Source organism: Calidris pugnax, unplaced genomic scaffold, assembly GCF_001431845.1.
Source record: "Calidris pugnax isolate Ruff unplaced genomic scaffold, ASM143184v1 scaffold89, whole genome shotgun sequence".
NCBI lineage: Eukaryota > Metazoa > Chordata > Aves > Charadriiformes > Scolopacidae > Calidris > Calidris pugnax.
Window position 1 is genome coordinate 4,279,401 of NW_015090865.1, and position 17,412 is coordinate 4,296,812.

At 40.2% G+C, this 17,412-nt stretch overlaps 1 protein-coding gene across 2 annotated transcripts in view; it reads left to right on the forward strand.

The window, feature by feature from the left end:
• The window catches only part of ZRANB1 (zinc finger, RAN-binding domain containing 1), a 62,073-nt gene that overhangs the window by 41,873 nt on the left and 2,788 nt on the right, over window positions 1-17,412 (forward strand). For both annotated transcript variants that reach the window (XM_014945319.1, XM_014945318.1), the window contains exons 4-10: window positions 3,288-3,475; window positions 5,096-5,249; window positions 6,382-6,453; window positions 7,011-7,209; window positions 11,592-11,712; window positions 12,563-12,692; window positions 16,868-17,097. In XM_014945319.1, the coding sequence (XP_014800805.1) occupies window positions 3,288-3,475; window positions 5,096-5,249; window positions 6,382-6,453; window positions 7,011-7,209; window positions 11,592-11,712; window positions 12,563-12,692; window positions 16,868-17,097 (1,094 nt within the window). The remainder of the gene's footprint in view (window positions 1-3,287; window positions 3,476-5,095; window positions 5,250-6,381; window positions 6,454-7,010; window positions 7,210-11,591; window positions 11,713-12,562; window positions 12,693-16,867; window positions 17,098-17,412) is intronic.

Below are 17,412 nucleotides of genomic sequence, written 5' to 3' on the forward strand. Positions count from 1 at the left end.
CCTAATAAAGATGGTTGTAGCAGGAAAAAAGCAAGGTTAAGATGGTACAAATAGTTATTATTGGGTGATGAATATTTTTTTAAATTTAGCCTTTTTAAATAAGGATGCAAGGTTAAGCTGGTACGAATAGTTATTATTGGGTGATGATTTTTTTTTTTTAAATTTAGCCTTTTTAAATAAGGATCTGTTGGCATCCTTGTGGCTCTTATAACTAGTCAGAGCTTTGCCCTGGCGAGAGGTCTGGCTGCTGGGGCACTCCTGGGTGCTGCATGAACAATCTTCAGGCAAATGCCACTCTTCTTGTGACATTTTGGCAGTCTGGGGAATGCAGGGGGTGTCAGCGGGGAGCGATCCAACTGGCACGGCGCAGCATCGGAACACGGCTCAAAGGCTGCTGCTGTAAGTAATCAGGCACTTGTGTGTTGTGAAATGCAGTGAATTAGAACATCAGTAAATATTTCTGTAATATTTCTTGTAAATAGTGTTTTGTTAAGCTTTATTTAAATAGACTTAATGAATCGGAGGCTCTCATTCATCTGACGGAAATCAAAGCCATTGTAGAGATGTGCCTCCTATTGTCAATAAAAGCACATTGAGACCTCCTTTTGGAGTGCTGATAGTGAATTTAGGAATTGTAGACAGTTCTTATGAATGTTGTCTGTAGGCAAGTTTTTAGCCCATAGTTTTGAGGCAAGACTTGTGTTTTCTGGTTCAGATTTCTGGCAATCTGCTGGTTATTACTATATTTTTGCTCAGTGTTTGCTGGATTGTACTGGTGCTGTGTGCAGGCTGGCACCTGATGAGCTGGCAGGAATTTTCCTTGTTCTTTTGAAGCAGCTAAAACAGAGTTGATATTTGGTAGAAGGAGTAAAGAGAAATTTGGACTTTTCTTGCTGTGGCTACAAGGGGTCAGAGAGGTTGTAGTGACCACAGAGTAGTGATGCTCTGGGTACTTGGGTCACAGTATTTCAGTGCAGGTCAGTACTGGACATCAGACATGCAGCAGGTTTGCAGGAAGAAGCTTTTCATAAGGAAATAAATTTGTGATGGGCTCTGTGCAAAAAAGTTAAGCAGAATAAGCTCTGTATGGTTTGATTTTGTGTGTCATGTTTATCTCTTGAGACTCAGTTACAAAACAGTCAGTGCATCCAGAAGTGAATTTGCCTGAACTTGGTCTAAGAATTTCCTGATGCTTTTTTTTTTCCCTTCCCTTCCCTCTCACCTATAAATAGTCAGTTGCCTCTTTGGATTAAGGAATAGGGGATGACCAGATATGATGCATGCACATGGTCACATCACTGTCCCTCTGTGTGCTGTAGCCGTGCTGGTTTGACGTGTCATTTAGCACACCATCACTGTTCTGTGCTTCTAGATAAAGTATTGCCAACCCTGTACTCAAAAGACATTTCCACTCTCCATTTTTTAAATAAGGCCTAGTCTGTATAGGCAGACCAGAAACATGCATTAGAAAACCAAGAAATTGTCATTCTGTGTTGTTCTCATCCTGCCCTGGCCTGTTAAGACTTTTGAGTCCTTGGTGGATGGGTAGATGTTGTGCGACTGAAACTTGCAGTTGGGTTTGTATTCTGGAACTTCTCCGCTGTACACCACTGTTGAAATGAATAATCTGACTTTTATCTGTAGAGGCTTCCTAAGCAGAACTGATAACTTTGTAGAGAAAGGTCTTGCACTGATAATCCGTTTTCCCTCTGCATTTCTTCTGTGTAATCTCAGTATTGAAAACGATAGACTTTCTGGCCGAGCTAAGAGTGCTTTCCCAAATCCTGGATTAACCAGTGACCTAGCAGTTGCTGTGCTGCTCTGTAGAAGGCAGTTCCGTTTGTTGTTAGAGGTTTTATTGTTGGGGGGGAGGATTTGTTTGGTTTTAGGTTGGAAATTTTGCATCTTGGCCCTGAATAGGAGTGAGTGTAGGTTGGAATTTTTTTTTTTTGTCTGGTGTTTGCATCTTGGCCCTGAATAGGAGTGAGTGCCATTCATCTCTTTCCCCTGCTGATCGATCTTTGAGTCTTGGGAAGCAAATTGAGTGAAAGAAGGACTTGAGTCTCCAGCCTCGTGGCCTCTGCTCAACTGCTGGCTCTTAGGAGTTGGCAGGAGGTTCAGCTGCAGAAGGAGGGGAGAGGTTTTTCTTTTTTCTCTGATCTGCCCTCCTACTCTTCTGTTTTTACTTACTTCCTATTAAAGATGGCTTTAAGATGACTTTTCCGTTTCTTTGACTCAGCATTACACAGTTCTCTTACGAAGGATAGATCTAAAAATAGCATCTTTATAATTGAAGGAATTTCTAAATTTAGGAAGTCTTACACTGGAATTCATGTTGTTAAAGATAACACCACCACACCTTGTTGATAGTATATTCTGATAATTGCAGCTAAAGAATGCAGTCAGCATGAATAGCCTTGAAACGAAGCACGGTGCAGAAGTTAGAGATTCCCAGGGACTCCAGAAGACATTAGGGTCGTGTCCCCTGACCCATCTTGCTTTAGGAAATTAAGCAACACAAAGGTGATGCAGCATCTGTGTGTAATATCTCTTTAGTTCAGTTTTAATAGGGTGCCCTGAATGATAACTGTAAGTTCAGTCAGTAGCAGAGATGGGGAACTGAAGAGAAACTGCTCTGTACCCTCTTCCAACACTGTTTTAAACCATATTTGGGGGGAAGAAAGTCCCCAAACTTTAATTCCAAAAACCTTTTAATGGATCTCCCACTTAGATCCAGTAGTTTGTTTTCAGGATAAGTTACAAGGGAAGATACAATAATCAAACTAATCTTTGTACTCAATGTCTGCCGACTCCAGTGCTGCTGATCAAATGAAATGTAGTGAGTCTGTTGTGGCAGGTATTTCATCAGGCGTCCTCAGCGCCACTTCAGAGCAGGCTTTTCATCTGCTCCATCTTCTAACTAGTTTGGATAGTGGAATAGTCTAGAGGGTGAGGTAAGTGTAAATGTTTTGTAGTCTTCTGTTTAAAAAAAAGGGAATAAAAGTTTGTAAGATCCTTAGTATTCAGTTGATCTTTGTATGGTAGGTCTATTTCAGAATAGATAGAGAAACTGTTAAATAGGCAGTTTGATCCAGCGTGGCTCATTCACTAGTTAAAATGAATTGTGTATTTTGTTTTTGTTTTTTTCTCTTCAGGAGTGGTAGAAGGTGATTTAGCTGCGTCTCAGAATAGATAGAGAGAAACTGTTAAATAAGGTGGTTTGATGCAGCGTGGCTCATTCACTAGCTAAAATGAATTGTGTATTTTCTTTTGTTTTTTCCCTTCAGGAGTGGTAGAAGGTGATTTAGCTGCTGTTGAAGCTTACAAGTCCTCGGGAGGAGATATTGCCCGCCAGCTCACCGCGGATGAAGTGCGCCTGCTGAACCGCCCCTCTGCTTTCGACGTTGGGTACACGCTGGTCCATCTGGCCATACGCTTCCAGAGACAAGACATGCTGGCAATTTTGCTCACGGAGGTGAGTTACTTTGGCCCTTGCACAGTTTGAATAGGAACTTTACGTAACGGCGCCCTTGTTTGCAGCCAGTGACATGTAACTTTATTTGCTAAAAAGATAGAGGCTAATATTGTTGGAATACACAAACTGCTGCTTTGTGCCTTTGCTGATGTTTCTCCTGAAGAGGCGAGCTCACTTTCAGACTGTTCCTTATGTCATGGTCTTGAGGACATTCAGTTTTCTCATTAATGAGCGGTCTTGGCACAGGTTCTGACCTGGAAGTGAGCTATTGTGAGGCTTCCTGTGCTTTGGGTGGGGGAGAGGAAATGCACTAAAAGCAAAGCACTGAGATCAATGACAGCGTAGTTTTTTCTGAGTTTTGTTAATGAATAAGTCTACCTGGTGTTTCTTCCCTGTTTTTTGTGGGAGCTTCTCTTCTAGAGAAAGGCAAATGTCTTGCTTTGCAAAATTACTACATTTTTTTCCAGTCTTTGCCCATTTTATAGACTGGTTGGTTCCTCTCTGTGCTCTACTTGGTCTTGCATGTTCTGTTTTCTTGTATATTTTTGCATGGCCCTCCTCTGTCTTTGCACTTCTCCATCTCTGCCCTCTTACCAGGCCCACAAGTAATTCTGTTACCTCCTTTTGTCTGTTTTCTTCATCTCGGGCTTCTGGTTCCTCACCTGATCAGAGCCAATTTTTTACTGTGCATCCTTCCCTCTGTTGATGCTTAATGCAATTCTTCAAGCTCGTGTTTCGGGGAAGAGTAGCAGCCTGAGAAGCATGTAAGGATGATGGAATGTGTAGGGCTGAGTAATTAAAAACAGTAGATGGAGCAAGACAAATGTAGTTAAAGCCTTTAGATGAGTATATATTTATATATGGCTAATACCGGTAGTTTTGTGCTGCCTACATACAGCTGTCTGGGTGGATGGAGTTACACATTTAAAAACAAGTTAATTTGCTGAAATACTGCCTTACAGACTTCTCTGTTGGGTTTTGTTTCAGTTTCTAGGCATACTTACTCCATATATCATTTCTAAAAATGTTCAGTAGTGTTTGAGCCACAGTGATACTTTACTTTGCTGCGATGTTAACTAGTGAAAATGTGGCTTTAAATGTGGTTTTTTTTCAATATATATTCAGTGTCATCCCTGTGTCGCTTACCCTGTATCATTGAATGAGTTCCTGCTGCCAGTGATGATTAGAATCTGGAGAGATTTAAGTATCTTAGCTTAATAGTTTTTGGGAACATTCTTTGTAGGAAACTGTCTTGTGCTGTGGTAATGAAGTTCTTTGTTAAATGTAGACTGGGCTCATGCATAAGATTTGAGGTATGTGTCCTATTGTTATCTAGCTCTTACCTATTTTATTTTTCCTTTCCCTTTCCTACTGGAATTGCTCACCTGTTAATTCAATTCTTTGATTTAAAGAGGTTTTTAACCAGCTCTATGTTATCAGCTACATGACAAATGAGACGTTAATTCATTGAGAGTCACTAAACATTTAATCTTTCAGGGTACCAATGTTTATACTCTGTTGTTCTCTGCTAACAAAATACTGTCCACTAGTGGTTATTGCTCCTGAGTCTTTGTATTAAGGAGAAATAGCACTGAGAGCAGTAACTGTGTTACGTTACAGGTATCACAACATGCAGCCAAGTGCATTCCTGCCATGGTGTGTCCGGAGGTCACAGAACAAATTCGTCGTGAAATTGCTGCATCTCTTCATCAACGAAAGGGAGACTTTGCTTGCTATTTTCTGACTGACCTTGTAACATTTACGTTACCTGCAGGTAGCTACAACATTCTTATTACTGATGGAAGAAGGTCTTTGTTGTTGTTGTTGTTGTTGTTGCAAATTGCTTGGTTTGGATGTATACTTTGACTTTCTTTTTTCTTGTTTTAGTTTTTTTCTTTTTTTTTTTTTTGTCACCTAGTTGTGCATTGCTTGGTTTGGATGTATACTTTGACTTTCTGATTGTGGTGGAGCATCTGTATAGGTTTTATTTATTAAGCTTTAATAGCTGAGGTCAGATCTAGTTGAATTTGCTTATTAATACTTAGTATTTTGCACACCTAAACTCATACATTGTATGGTGGAGCGTCTGTATAGGTTTTATTTATTAAGTTTTAATAGCTGAGGTCAGATCTTAGTTGAATTTGCTTATTAATACTCAGTATTTTGCACACCTAAACTCATACATTGTTCCTGTGAAATGAACATCTGTTGTCCTCTTTAGACATGAGGAAATGGAAGAAAAGTTGTGTATTCTAAGGAAAGCTGCATTGCAGCAGGTCTGGCAGATCCAGCGCTGGAATTAAGAGAGATCTTTCTACCTTTGAAATACCACTTAGATATCCCCTAGACTGCTTGAAGGGATACTAGGTGTTTGTGTTTAACTATTTGATTTACTCCCTTGTTTAACAATTTTGCTAAAGCTAGCAGAGTTTCCTTGAACTATTTTGTTGAAGTCTGCATAAAACTACTAAGAAAGTGAGTGTTCTGTACGAGAACAAGTCTCTTGGCAAACTGTAGCTGTCCATTGGGGGAGACCGGGCAGGAGAAGCCATTCAGGTGGGTGGAAAACTACCACTTAGGATAGAAACAGGGTTGAAAATACTCCCTTTTTTGTTGTTTTTTACTTCAAAGTGCTTCTCTACTTCACTTTCTCCTTCAGAGAAATCCATTTTTACCCTGTGATGATCCTTTCTGCGTAAAAGGTATGACTGTCAGTGTGAGATAGGTGTGTGCTCTATGGAGCCCGTGCTCACAAATGACACATCCAAAAATAATAGCAGCTTTTGAGAGGAGACGTTAGGGGTGATAGGGCAAAAGCTGTTGCGTGAGTCCTGAGCATCAGCTGGTAACACATCTCTTTTACAGTAACTTTAAGTGAGTTTTGTATTTGCTTTCTATTTTTCCAGATATTGAAGACTTACCACCCACAGTCCAAGAAAAGTTATTTGATGAAGTACTTGATAGAGATGTTCAGAAAGGTAAATGCTCTGAGAAATGGCTACAATCTCTCCATGCTTTTCATTAGGGAATATTTCTATTTTTCTTTCTTTAAAAAGTGTGTGTATATTTGTGGCTTTGTTGCCTCATTTTGTTTTAAATATAGATTTGATGCTTTCAACTTAATCTTCACCCTGTAATTATTTTAACATTTACCATCTATTTGTGAAGCAGAGAGAGAATGGAGTGTAGAAATCATGTTTGTAATACATTTTTGAATTGTAAGGATTTTTAAAGCTTTACAGTTTTAATTCACAAGCTCTTTAATGAAAACTGAACAAAACAGTCCTCAAATGATGTGATGCTTTGTTTAAGGCTGTGGTTTGGTTTTGTGGGGTATTTGTCATCTTTTCTTGACAGTATTTTGCCCAAGGAATGCGTTTAGCTTCTGTAGTTTACCTGTTTTTTGTAGCGTGAAGGAAAACTTAGTTTTATTCATGTAAACGAGTAAATTGTTGAGATGATGCCACTAGTTTGCTGTTCAGATTCTCTGAGGCTTGAAATCAAGTTGTTAAAAGAGGTTCTGGTCGTGTTGCAGAGCTGGAAGAGGAGTCTCCCATTATTAACTGGTCGCTGGAGCTGGGCACGCGCTTGGACAGCAGGCTGTACGCGCTGTGGAACCGGACGGCGGGGGACTGCCTGCTGGACTCAGTGCTGCAGGCCACCTGGGGCATTTACGACAAGGATTCCGTGCTGCGGAAGGCTCTGCACGACAGTTTACACGACTGCTCACATTGGTAACTTTGGTTTTAAAGATAGCTTTACATCTAACATAGAATTAAATAAAAAAACCACACCCACAGCTTCCTCTCCCCAATTTTCTGTGGATTATGTGCCTCAAAATGTGGAGTTGCAGTGTGATTCGTGTAGAAATGTAGATCTAACATATTTTAAATGGGAGCACTGGAAACTTGGACGTTCTGAACTCGGTGATAGTCCGTGATATTCAGCAAATAGCATTTAAACCAGAGTAAAATACTTTATGCTTCGTGCTTGTCAAGAGTGTGCTAACCACAGCTGAGACTGGAGTTTACTCCCAATGTAAATCATGCGAAGCTGTGCCTCGCTGCTGCTGGTGGAAGCTTCACAGAAGATTGTTAATAGAAGATAGCCTTTTATTCTTCCATAAACTTTTCAGTATTTTCATTCCATCTGCTTAGTTACAGCTTTATTCGGTGTTGCTCTTTTTGTTCCTCTTCTGTCTCCTAAAATCATGGCAGTAAAGCAGAGTGGTGACATTTAACTAGTGCTGTCATTTGGCCGTAGAATTAATTCATCGTTCTGCAAAACAACTTTTGTTGTTTTACGCTGGCAACCTTCTTTAGTCCCGTACTGTGCTTAGAGGAAAAATTCTTCCAGTTGGACCCCAGCGTGTGACGACACCCCAAAATTAGCATTCCCAGAGCAGGATTCAATCAAGTGGTGCTTCAGTAACGATTCTTCCGAGAACCTGTCTCCGTCTGGGTCTGTCGCGGCTCCGGAGCTGTTTATAATGGAGCGTGCGTCTTGACCAGGCAGGAATGTCCCTGGCATCGCAGGCAGTTCCCCGGAGGCCAGAACAGAAATTTATGATAGATCAGGTTTGGTTCTTTATGGTAACGAAAACAAGCGTGGTATCCAAAAACACGCTGCAAACTACTGAGGTTTAAACCCATCTTTCAAAATGTTAGTGTTAACTGTTGCTGAATGATTGTTGTTTCTAACATAACACTCGTTATTTGGAGTGTGTTAAATCTGGTTAAGCTTTTTAGTTTGTGTTCTAGGCAGAATTTGCATTTTACTTTGAATTCACTTAATCTTCATCCTTACTGGAAGCACAGGGGTTTTTTTTAACTGATTCATGTTCCTTTATAGTTTTTTGAGTCCAGTTTCTTACCTTCAGCCTGGATAATCTTAATTGCTAAGAACTAGTACAGGTTCTGGTACCAGCCTCTACAGAGCTACATCCTTAGTAGGGACTGGTCTGTCTATGGTGGAAATTCTTGAAGAATCAACTGACATGTTAGTAGTGATCCTAGAGCAGACTTGAGGCCTAATTCCTTTCAAAAAAAATCCAGACTGAGGGTGTGAGAAGTCTTTTAGTTCAGTTCAGGTGTAAATTGATCATCCTGTACATCCTATACTTGCTGCATAGATTCCATGTGGGAAGGTACACTTAATTTTGTGGGCTGGGACATGTAGCAGTTGGGAAGTGATGTTGTCACTGGCTTTAATGATTGTTGCTGAAGGAACAGGCTCTTTAAATGCAGTCACGACTCTCAGCAACATTGTGCTTAAACTTTTATCTCATGGAATTGTTCTTCAAAGCCTTCGCAAAGACACTTAAACCAGGTATTTTTGTACTCAGACACAGAACATTGATGTAACTCATTCGGCCTCATTTTGCTATGTTTGTTTAGATGCTGAACAAAGAAGAACCTATTTTCTAGAGACAGTCTAGTGTCTGGGACTCGGAACAAGCTCCGCAGTGAAGTTCCCAGAGGCTCTGGCCTGTGGACAATTTTCCACTCACTCACCTTTTAAATGACTGCACTCTTTTAGCTTACTCTAAAGTGTTCTGATTTGTCCCTTTTTGTATTCCACCGCTAGCTCTCGGTGGAGAACAGGCATATGCTGTAAGTGGACTTTCAGATTTTATTTTTAATGCGTTCAGTCCTTTTGTGTTAAACTGAAAAGTTTGTTTTAAAAGAGATCAAAGCCCTAAGCCTTGACTTCTGTCTACAAGGCTGTGGAGAGAGCCTCCAGTGAGTGCCTACAGATAACTGTGTCTGGGGCTGGCGAAGAGAAGAAACTTCTTTAGGAAAACACATCCCCATTGGGCTGTTTGTGGGGTAGTTTATTTTTACTTCTTCTCTTTTTTTGTTAAGTAAATTCTGATTAAACTTCTTTCAGGAGTCCTAGCAATTAATTCATTTAGCACAAGGTGTTCAGTTGGAGATTTCTGGGGGAAAACAGGCAAAATATCTTACCAGCTGCAAAGATGGAAGCAGTTGATGTATTTGGATAGAAACTGGAACTTAGCTAGATCTAGAAGATTCCCTTTGGGTAGATTGCTGTGAGTGAGCACAGAGACCTATCAGAATGTCTTAGCAATAGGTCTTTTAATCTATGCAAAGATTTTTAGCTGTAATTGTGAAAACCAGCCTGGTTGGTGATGGCCATTAAATACATCAAGATTTTAGGATGATTATATCTTTACTGAAAATGCAAGGAAAGGTTTCTCCCCACGCACTCACTGTCTGTTAATTTTCTCAGATTGTAATTAAATGAGTTCATTTCAATGACTTTTTTAATAAGCTGAACTTCAGAATGGTTTCTTTGTATTCCCAGTAAAGGCCATTGTTTAAAAGCTGGCTTAGCACACCCTTCGCTAAAGCTGAGTTCCTGACGTGAAGCTGTGCCCTTGCCGTAGCGTGGTTGTTGGACCAAGGTTACAATTTTAAAAAGCCACCATCTGCTTTTAAATGTGTAGGTCACTTCTCTTTGTAATTGGTTAAGAAAGATAAAATGCTAGGACTAAACTAGTGTACAAAATTGGTAATTTTTAATATAAACAGAAAAGTAGAAATTCTGTGAGTTTAAAACTTTGAGCATAAATCAGATCAATCTCACTTTCTATATTTTTTTTGTCCACACTGCTTTGTAACTATTCCATATAATGTGAAATTTGCTCCAAAAACTGATACAAAACAGATTCTGCCTCTTAACCACATCTATTTGAAGTTGATAGGCAAGTACTTAATAGTTAATTGGCTCGTGGTATAATCAACAATAGAGAATATCTGTATTGTTTGTGTGAGAAGAACGAGCAACTCCCCTTACGTGAAAGGGAATGTCTTGGTTTTGTTCCCTGTATTTCAACACTGAAAAAGAGTTCATTTCAATGACTTTTTTAATAAGCTGAACTTCAGAATGGTTTCTTTGTATTCCCAGTAAAGGCCATTGTTTAAAAGCTGGCTTAGTGCACCCTTCGCTAAAGCTGAGTTCCTGACGTGAAGCTGTGCCCTTGCTGTAGTGCAGTCATTGGACCAAGGTTACAATTTTAAAAAGCCACCATCTGCTTTTTAATGTGTGGGTCCTTTCTCTTTGTAATTGGTTAAGAAAGATAAAATGCTAGGACTAAACTAGTGTACAAAATTGGTAATTTTTAATATAAACAGAAAAGTAGAAATTCTGTGACTTTGATCCGATTTATGCTCAAAGTTTTAATCTCACTTTCTATATTTTTTTTTTGTCCACACTGCTTTGTAACTATTCCATATAATGTGAAATTTGCTCCAAAAACTGATACAAAACAGATTCTGCCTCTTAACCACATCTATTTGAAGTTGATAGGCAAGTACTTAATAGTTAATTGGCTCGTGGTATAATCAACAATAGAGAATATCTGTATTGTTTGTGTGAGAAGAACGAGCAACTCCCCTTACGTGAAAGGGAATGTCTTGGTTTTGTTCCCTGTATTTCAACACTGAAAAAGAGTTTAAAACTTTGAGCATAAATCAGATCAATCTCACTTTCTATATTTTTTTTGTCCACACTGCTTTGTAACTATTCCATATAATGTGAAATTTGCTCCAAAAACTGATACAAAACAGATTCTGCCTCTTAACCACATCTATTTGAAGTTGATAGGCAAGTACTTAATAGTTAATTGGCTCGTGGTATAATCAACAATAGAGAATATCTGTATTGTTTGTGTGAGAAGAACGAGCAACTCCCCTTACGTGAAAGGGAATGTCTTGGTTTTGTTCCCTGTATTTCAACACTGAAAAATAAATACACCTAAATAAGGCTTCAAGAAACCTATTACAAGAAATATTAAACTTGCCAGGAGGCTGTTAGGAACTTGCATTATTACAGTGTATTTGCTGTAGGCATTGCCATCCCAAGGGGTCTCTTAAATCAGGATTATCAAATGGAGTCTCCTGCAGATTTGAGGGAAAAAAAAAAATTACTGTAAAATCCAGTTTTCCTGATATTTGCTCTCTTTCTTCCTCCTCCTATGCAGAGTTGGGACAAAGAATTCCAAGGGCTGGATATTGCTGTCAGGTGTATGGTGCTTGAGTAAATGTTTTTGTTTTCACCACTCTTCTCTCTCCCTCTCTCTCTAACATTTTAGGTTCTACACACGCTGGAAAGAGTGGGAATCGTGGTATTCCCAAAGCTTTGGTTTACATTTCTCATTGCGAGAGGAACAGTGGCAGGAAGACTGGGCATTCATCCTCTCTCTTGCGAGCCAGGTGAGAAAACTGCTTTATAGATGGATGTTAGAGAGGATATTTTAATCTTTCTGAAAAGAATTTTCCAGAACTCAGCGTGTTACTCGGGAATAAGAGATTTTCATGTATAAAGGAAATCTTAGTGTTAGTGGGTAGACTCTTCCTGCCAGGATGAAAAAGTAAAATTTCATTTTAAAATTCCAATTTATGAGCTTACTATTAAGCTGTAGACTGCAAAAAACGTCTTTCTTTTGGTGTCAGAATGAAGTCTGTAGAATAAACTAATACAGAATCATCAGTTTAATGTCCTGTCCCCTACATCCTGCAACGTTTCCTTCTCAGAATGTACCTACAAATCTGGAAGCTTACACTATTTAAATTTCAGCAAGCTGATATTTTATAACTACCTTCCAAAATGAGATTTACGTTCCTATAAGCTTCCAATTATTGGAATATCTTTTAGCTCCACTTTTAAACATGATTTTGGTGCTATTTTCTTGTAATTTGCTTTGGATGTGCTCTTTTCCTATCATCAAAAGGTATTTATCTTAACCTTTCTTCAGACAAGTGAATTATTTTTAGACTAAACATTATGTAGAGCTTCACTTCTAACTGGAGACTGAGATGTATGAGATTTGAATCTGGGCAATAGGACTAAGAATCATTACTGACAGATTAATTTTTTTGTGCGAGCTGAAATGTTTTTGCTTATTTTCAACTGATATGTAGCAGTCTTCCAGTCTTTCATGTTTCCTGTCAAAGACAGGTCACTCTTAAAAGCATTTTCTGTCTCGATTTGGAGACTATATATTTCAAAGTAGAGAATGATAAGTTCTGTTTCAAGTGATGTCTGTCTTTGTGTTTGGTTTAGCCTGGAGCGAGTTTGGAGCAGACACACATTTTTGTACTTGCACATATTCTTAGAAGACCAATTATAGTTTATGGAGTAAAATATTATAAGAGTTTCCGAGGAGAAACATTAGGATATACCCGCTTTCAAGGTAAGCCTTTAGTTTTTTCAATTCAGACTTAAAAATGGTTTCAGCTATAAATCATAAACATAAAGGAAGTTGAAAGGAGAGCGATGTTGGCTGGAAGAGGGTGGAATTATGTTATAGGTAGATTATCATTAGCTATTAAAAAGAGCAAAACAATCCCCTCAAAACTTGTATTTTTTTTTTTTGTGGTATGATGGGCATGTGGCCTCCAGTAAAAATGTGTTTAGATCTCTGCTCAACATGCCTTTAGTCTGTAATTTATATGAAATATCCCAGTTGTGAGAACTTACCCAAAGGTGTGTGCTGCTGCAAGACACGGGGGGCTTAATAAATGGGGTTTGAAATGCCATTCATTGGTGGTAATAATGGCTGTAAATGTACAGCCTTAATGTACAGGAGAACTCCAAGCTGTGGCATTGGTGACAAATGTACAGCCTCTTACAACTATTTAGAGGCTTCAGAACATCTGAGAAGCAGTTTGGCTTGTAAGCTTTGGGCAGTGACAAAATTTCTTTATGCGAGGAAGTGAAATCTTTTGGAGAGTGTAAAATTTGATACTTTTTGTAGTTACATGTTTTATTTGAGATGATAAAAGGCTAGGAAGGAGCAGTTATTTATGTGATACAGAGCTGAGGCTGCAGGTTTGTGTTGCTTTGAACTGAGAGGCTGCGGGGTTGGCAAAATGTTTTTATTTTATAGACTGGGCTCTGAGGCAGAGAAGTGGCCTAAATATGTTGGAACTGTTTCCTTGCTCTGTGAACCAGAGGGTGTCCAGGTGTCTGGGACAACCTCACACCGGACACGTGTTCCCAGGAATTCAGTCAGCCAAATATTTATGACTTGTGATTTGTTTGCCACAAGCCCCATCCATCCACGGATAGAAACACCCCACGCTGTGAACAGGTGAACTTAGGAGTCCTCTGTCAAATTACCTGGGGTTACTTCCACCCCTGTCCAACCACATTTTTGTGGTTAATGTGTGCTAATTAAATGCTGGTAGCACGGCTGAAGCCAGACAGCCCCGTGGGCTGCCAAGGCAAGTCTCCTGTAAATGGCACAACCCCTTGTCCGCCCCCAAAATTGTCTCCCTGATCAGATTTTTTTTATTTTTCTCTGGGAATTCCTTGTTCCAGCTTGGTTTCCTTGCTCAAACTGTTGGGACTCCCATAACCCACAGCCTCCTCGTTTCCTAGATTCCCACTGACTGACAACGCTGCTTTAAATATTAAGGCTTTAATCTATTAAGATCCCTTTACTCAGCCTTCAGTATCTCCTGCTCTGGCTGTGTGTGTGTTCAGTGGCATCAACATACAGCTTTTAAAATAAATCAGGAAAAAAGGTGGCTGAAATCATTATCAGATGAGGCTGGAGACACTAAATCCAATGTGGGTGGCTTCCAGGAGAGGTGCTGTCCCGTACCCGTCCCTTCCTGTGGCTTGTGTGGATGTATCAGCATTGTCACACGACCTGCTCAGTTCTTGTATTGGATTGACTTCTATAAATCTCCAGAGCACTAAATATTCTCCAGGGTAGTGCCTGGAATTCCATTCCTGTGCAGCTCATCAGGTAACACTGAGGAGGAAAGGAAAGCGACAGGAAAAAAGGTAGCTGAAATCATTATGAGATGAGGCTGGAGACACTAAATCTGATGTGGGTGGCTTCCAGGATAGGTGCTGTCCCGTACCCGTCCCTTCCTGTGGCTTGTGTGGATGTATCAGCATTGTCACACGACCTGCTCAGTTCTTGTATTGGATTGACTTCTATAAATCTCCAGAGCACTAAATATTCTCCAGGGTAGTGCCTGGAATTCCATTCCTGTGCAGCTCATCAGGTAACACTGAGGAGGAAAGGAAAGCGTAGCACGGCCTTCGGACTCAGGAGTTACTGGTGTGGGTTTTTTTACTAAGAGAAAGCAATAGTGAAAGAAAATTCCAAGAAGTTGCTGAATTTCCATGTAGGGTGGTACACAGGTGAGTTCCACTCCTGAAGAGGTGACTTAGAACTTGTGTGTCAGGCCTGGCTGTGTATTCAGATGAGATGTGGGGTGTCAACAGAGATGGGACCCTTTGCTCGTTTGTGATTTCTGTAGCTCTTGGGGCCAAAATCCACCAGTTTGGGGCACCTGTCTGTATTAACTGGCAATAAGTGATATTAAACTTCCCCAAATTTAATCTATTTTGGCCATAATGGTGAATGGTGGGTGATCTCCCTCTACTTACTTCCACCCACGGGCTTTTCATTGTGGTTTCTCCCCCATCTTGAGTTGAAGTGTTGGGAGGAGAAGTCATGAGTGGAAGGAGACACCTTTTGATGTATTTTTAGGATTTTAACCTGGGGAGAAAAAGGGCTCAGGGGATGTTGATGCTTTCTGTTCTGAAAGGCCTCAGTGACGTAACCAGCGTGTGTACAGGTAGCACCACCCTTTTAAAATGAAGTGTACAATGGTAATAAATTAATTTCCAACCCCCAATGCTTGGTTGTTTTCCTGATGCTTCAGACTAAAGGTTGGAAAAAGAGTTGATGAAGTGATTTCTCTAAGTGTGCATCAAGAATTTCCAGGAATTGAGGGATTGTCTTCATTATATTTGTCTGTTAGTACGTTGGTGTCAACGTAACTTTGAATTTTGCCCAGGTGTGTGGTCCTTCCCTCTAAAGCCTTGAATTTTTTTTGGTGACTGCTGATCCCTTGTTCTGCATCTTTTGTGTTGAGCGTTGAATTTCAGCGAGACGTCACTTAAAATGAAGCATACAGTGGTAATAAATTAATTTCCAACCCTCAGTGCTCGGTTGTTTTCCTGATGCTTCAGACTAAAGGTTGGAAAAAGAGTTAATGAAGTTATTTCTCTGAGTGTGCATCAAGAATTTCCAGGAATTGAGGGATTGTCTTCATTATATTTGTCTGTTAGTACGTTGGTGTCAACGTAACTTTGAATTTTGCCCAGGTGTGTGGTCCTTCCCTCTAAAGCCTTGAATTTTTTTTGGTGACTGCTGATCCCTTGTTCTGCATCTTTTGTGTTGAGCGTTGAATTTCAGCGAGACGTCATTGTGAGGGGACGGGAGGAAGGGAGCGCTGAGAAGGTATTAACAGGATTTATCCTTAGATCCACACGTAAAAACTTGTGTGAATGTTGATCTAAAAGAAACGGAAGGACTTTTAGGTGTTTCCCTGCCGTCTCCAGGGCTGCTGGGGAGGTGAAGTGCCTTGTTTTGCTGTGGTGAGGGTTCCCGACGTGCCGGGGGCCGCGGGGTTGCTACGCTACGCGTGCGCTGCGCTGCGTGCCTGGCTATTTTTACGCTGTCACAAGGTAAAACATGCTCCTGCTGGAGTTGTCTTGCAGCAGTACACACCGCAAATTAGTTATACTCCTAGAAGAATAGGCCTCTAGTTTTATTTTGAGACTTCCAGCCAGTTGCTGTCTTTATTGCTAAAAATTGCGGGGAGAAAAACTGCCGTTGATTTCGGCGTCTGTGACATCGGTGATTTGTTGTGTCTGAGCAAAATAGCATCAGCTTTTCAGTGGTGGTGGTTTTGGTGACGAGATATGCATAATTGATGGGGGTTAATTTAATCTCTTAATACAATGTTTATGAGAAGTCCCTTTGTCTCTGGGGTGAGCTAGATGGTTAGGTGCTGAGTAATACTGAGCACAGTAAGGGTTTGTAAGCAGATGGCGGAGGTTTTGTTCTGGTAAAAATAGATACCTGGCTGTAGCTTTTATTTCTGTGATGCTGAATCCGATTATACTTTTTTTCTTTATATATATATTTTTAATTTTTATGAAGAGTTACCAAACATAAGACTGCTTTTCTAACCTTGGTTTTTGGTCATCGCTATGCTATAGACCAGAGGTTTGGTTTGTTCATGGCTATACCATCGATCACAGTTTATAGGGGAATGGTAATGTGGGATTGGTTGTCATTTTAATGGCTTTTATGTCTAAAACTTGTACAGTTGCAGAGATACTTGACTCATCTCATGTTAATCTAATACTAATTAGCTGTACTGGAAAGTGTGGCCTATATTAGCGTAGACCAAACCAAGTACATGTTAAATGCTTGTTGAGGTGCCGCTGTTACCGAGTTTCACCAAAACCACTGGGTTTGTATCAAAATTCTCAACTCCTCCTCGTTGAAGGCTGCAGTTGTGAGTCTTCCCCCGTTGTTTTAATGTCTCGTAGGTGTGTATTTGCCTTTGTTATGGGAACAGAGTTTTTGTTGGAAGAGTCCCATTGCTCTGGGCTACACGAGGGGCCATTTCTCGGCTCTGGTTGCCATGGAGAATGATGGCTACGGCAATCGCGGCGCCGGTGCTAACCTCAACACTGACGATGACGTTACTGTTACCTTTCTGCCGCTGGTGGACAGCGAGAGGAAACTATTGCACATTCACTTCCTTTCTGCTCAAGAGGTAAGAAGCTGCCACTGTAACCTCCATCACAGCCACTTCCAGGCTGCGGCCCTGGCAACCTCCACACTCCCATGGGTTTTTCAAGGAATTATAGGGAATATGTTGTTCCACGTAATTAATACTACTCCCTTCCTCGTTATTTGAGTTGATTATGAAGGGTATTTTCCCACCAATTTGCTTATTGATAGCTCTGAAAACAGAATGTAACTTCACTGTGTGTGTGAATAGAAGTGTAGCTTGAAAAGGACACAAAAATAAGGATTCTAACACTAATGCAAGACTGAAATATGCCTTTTTCTTTTTTTTGCAGTTTGA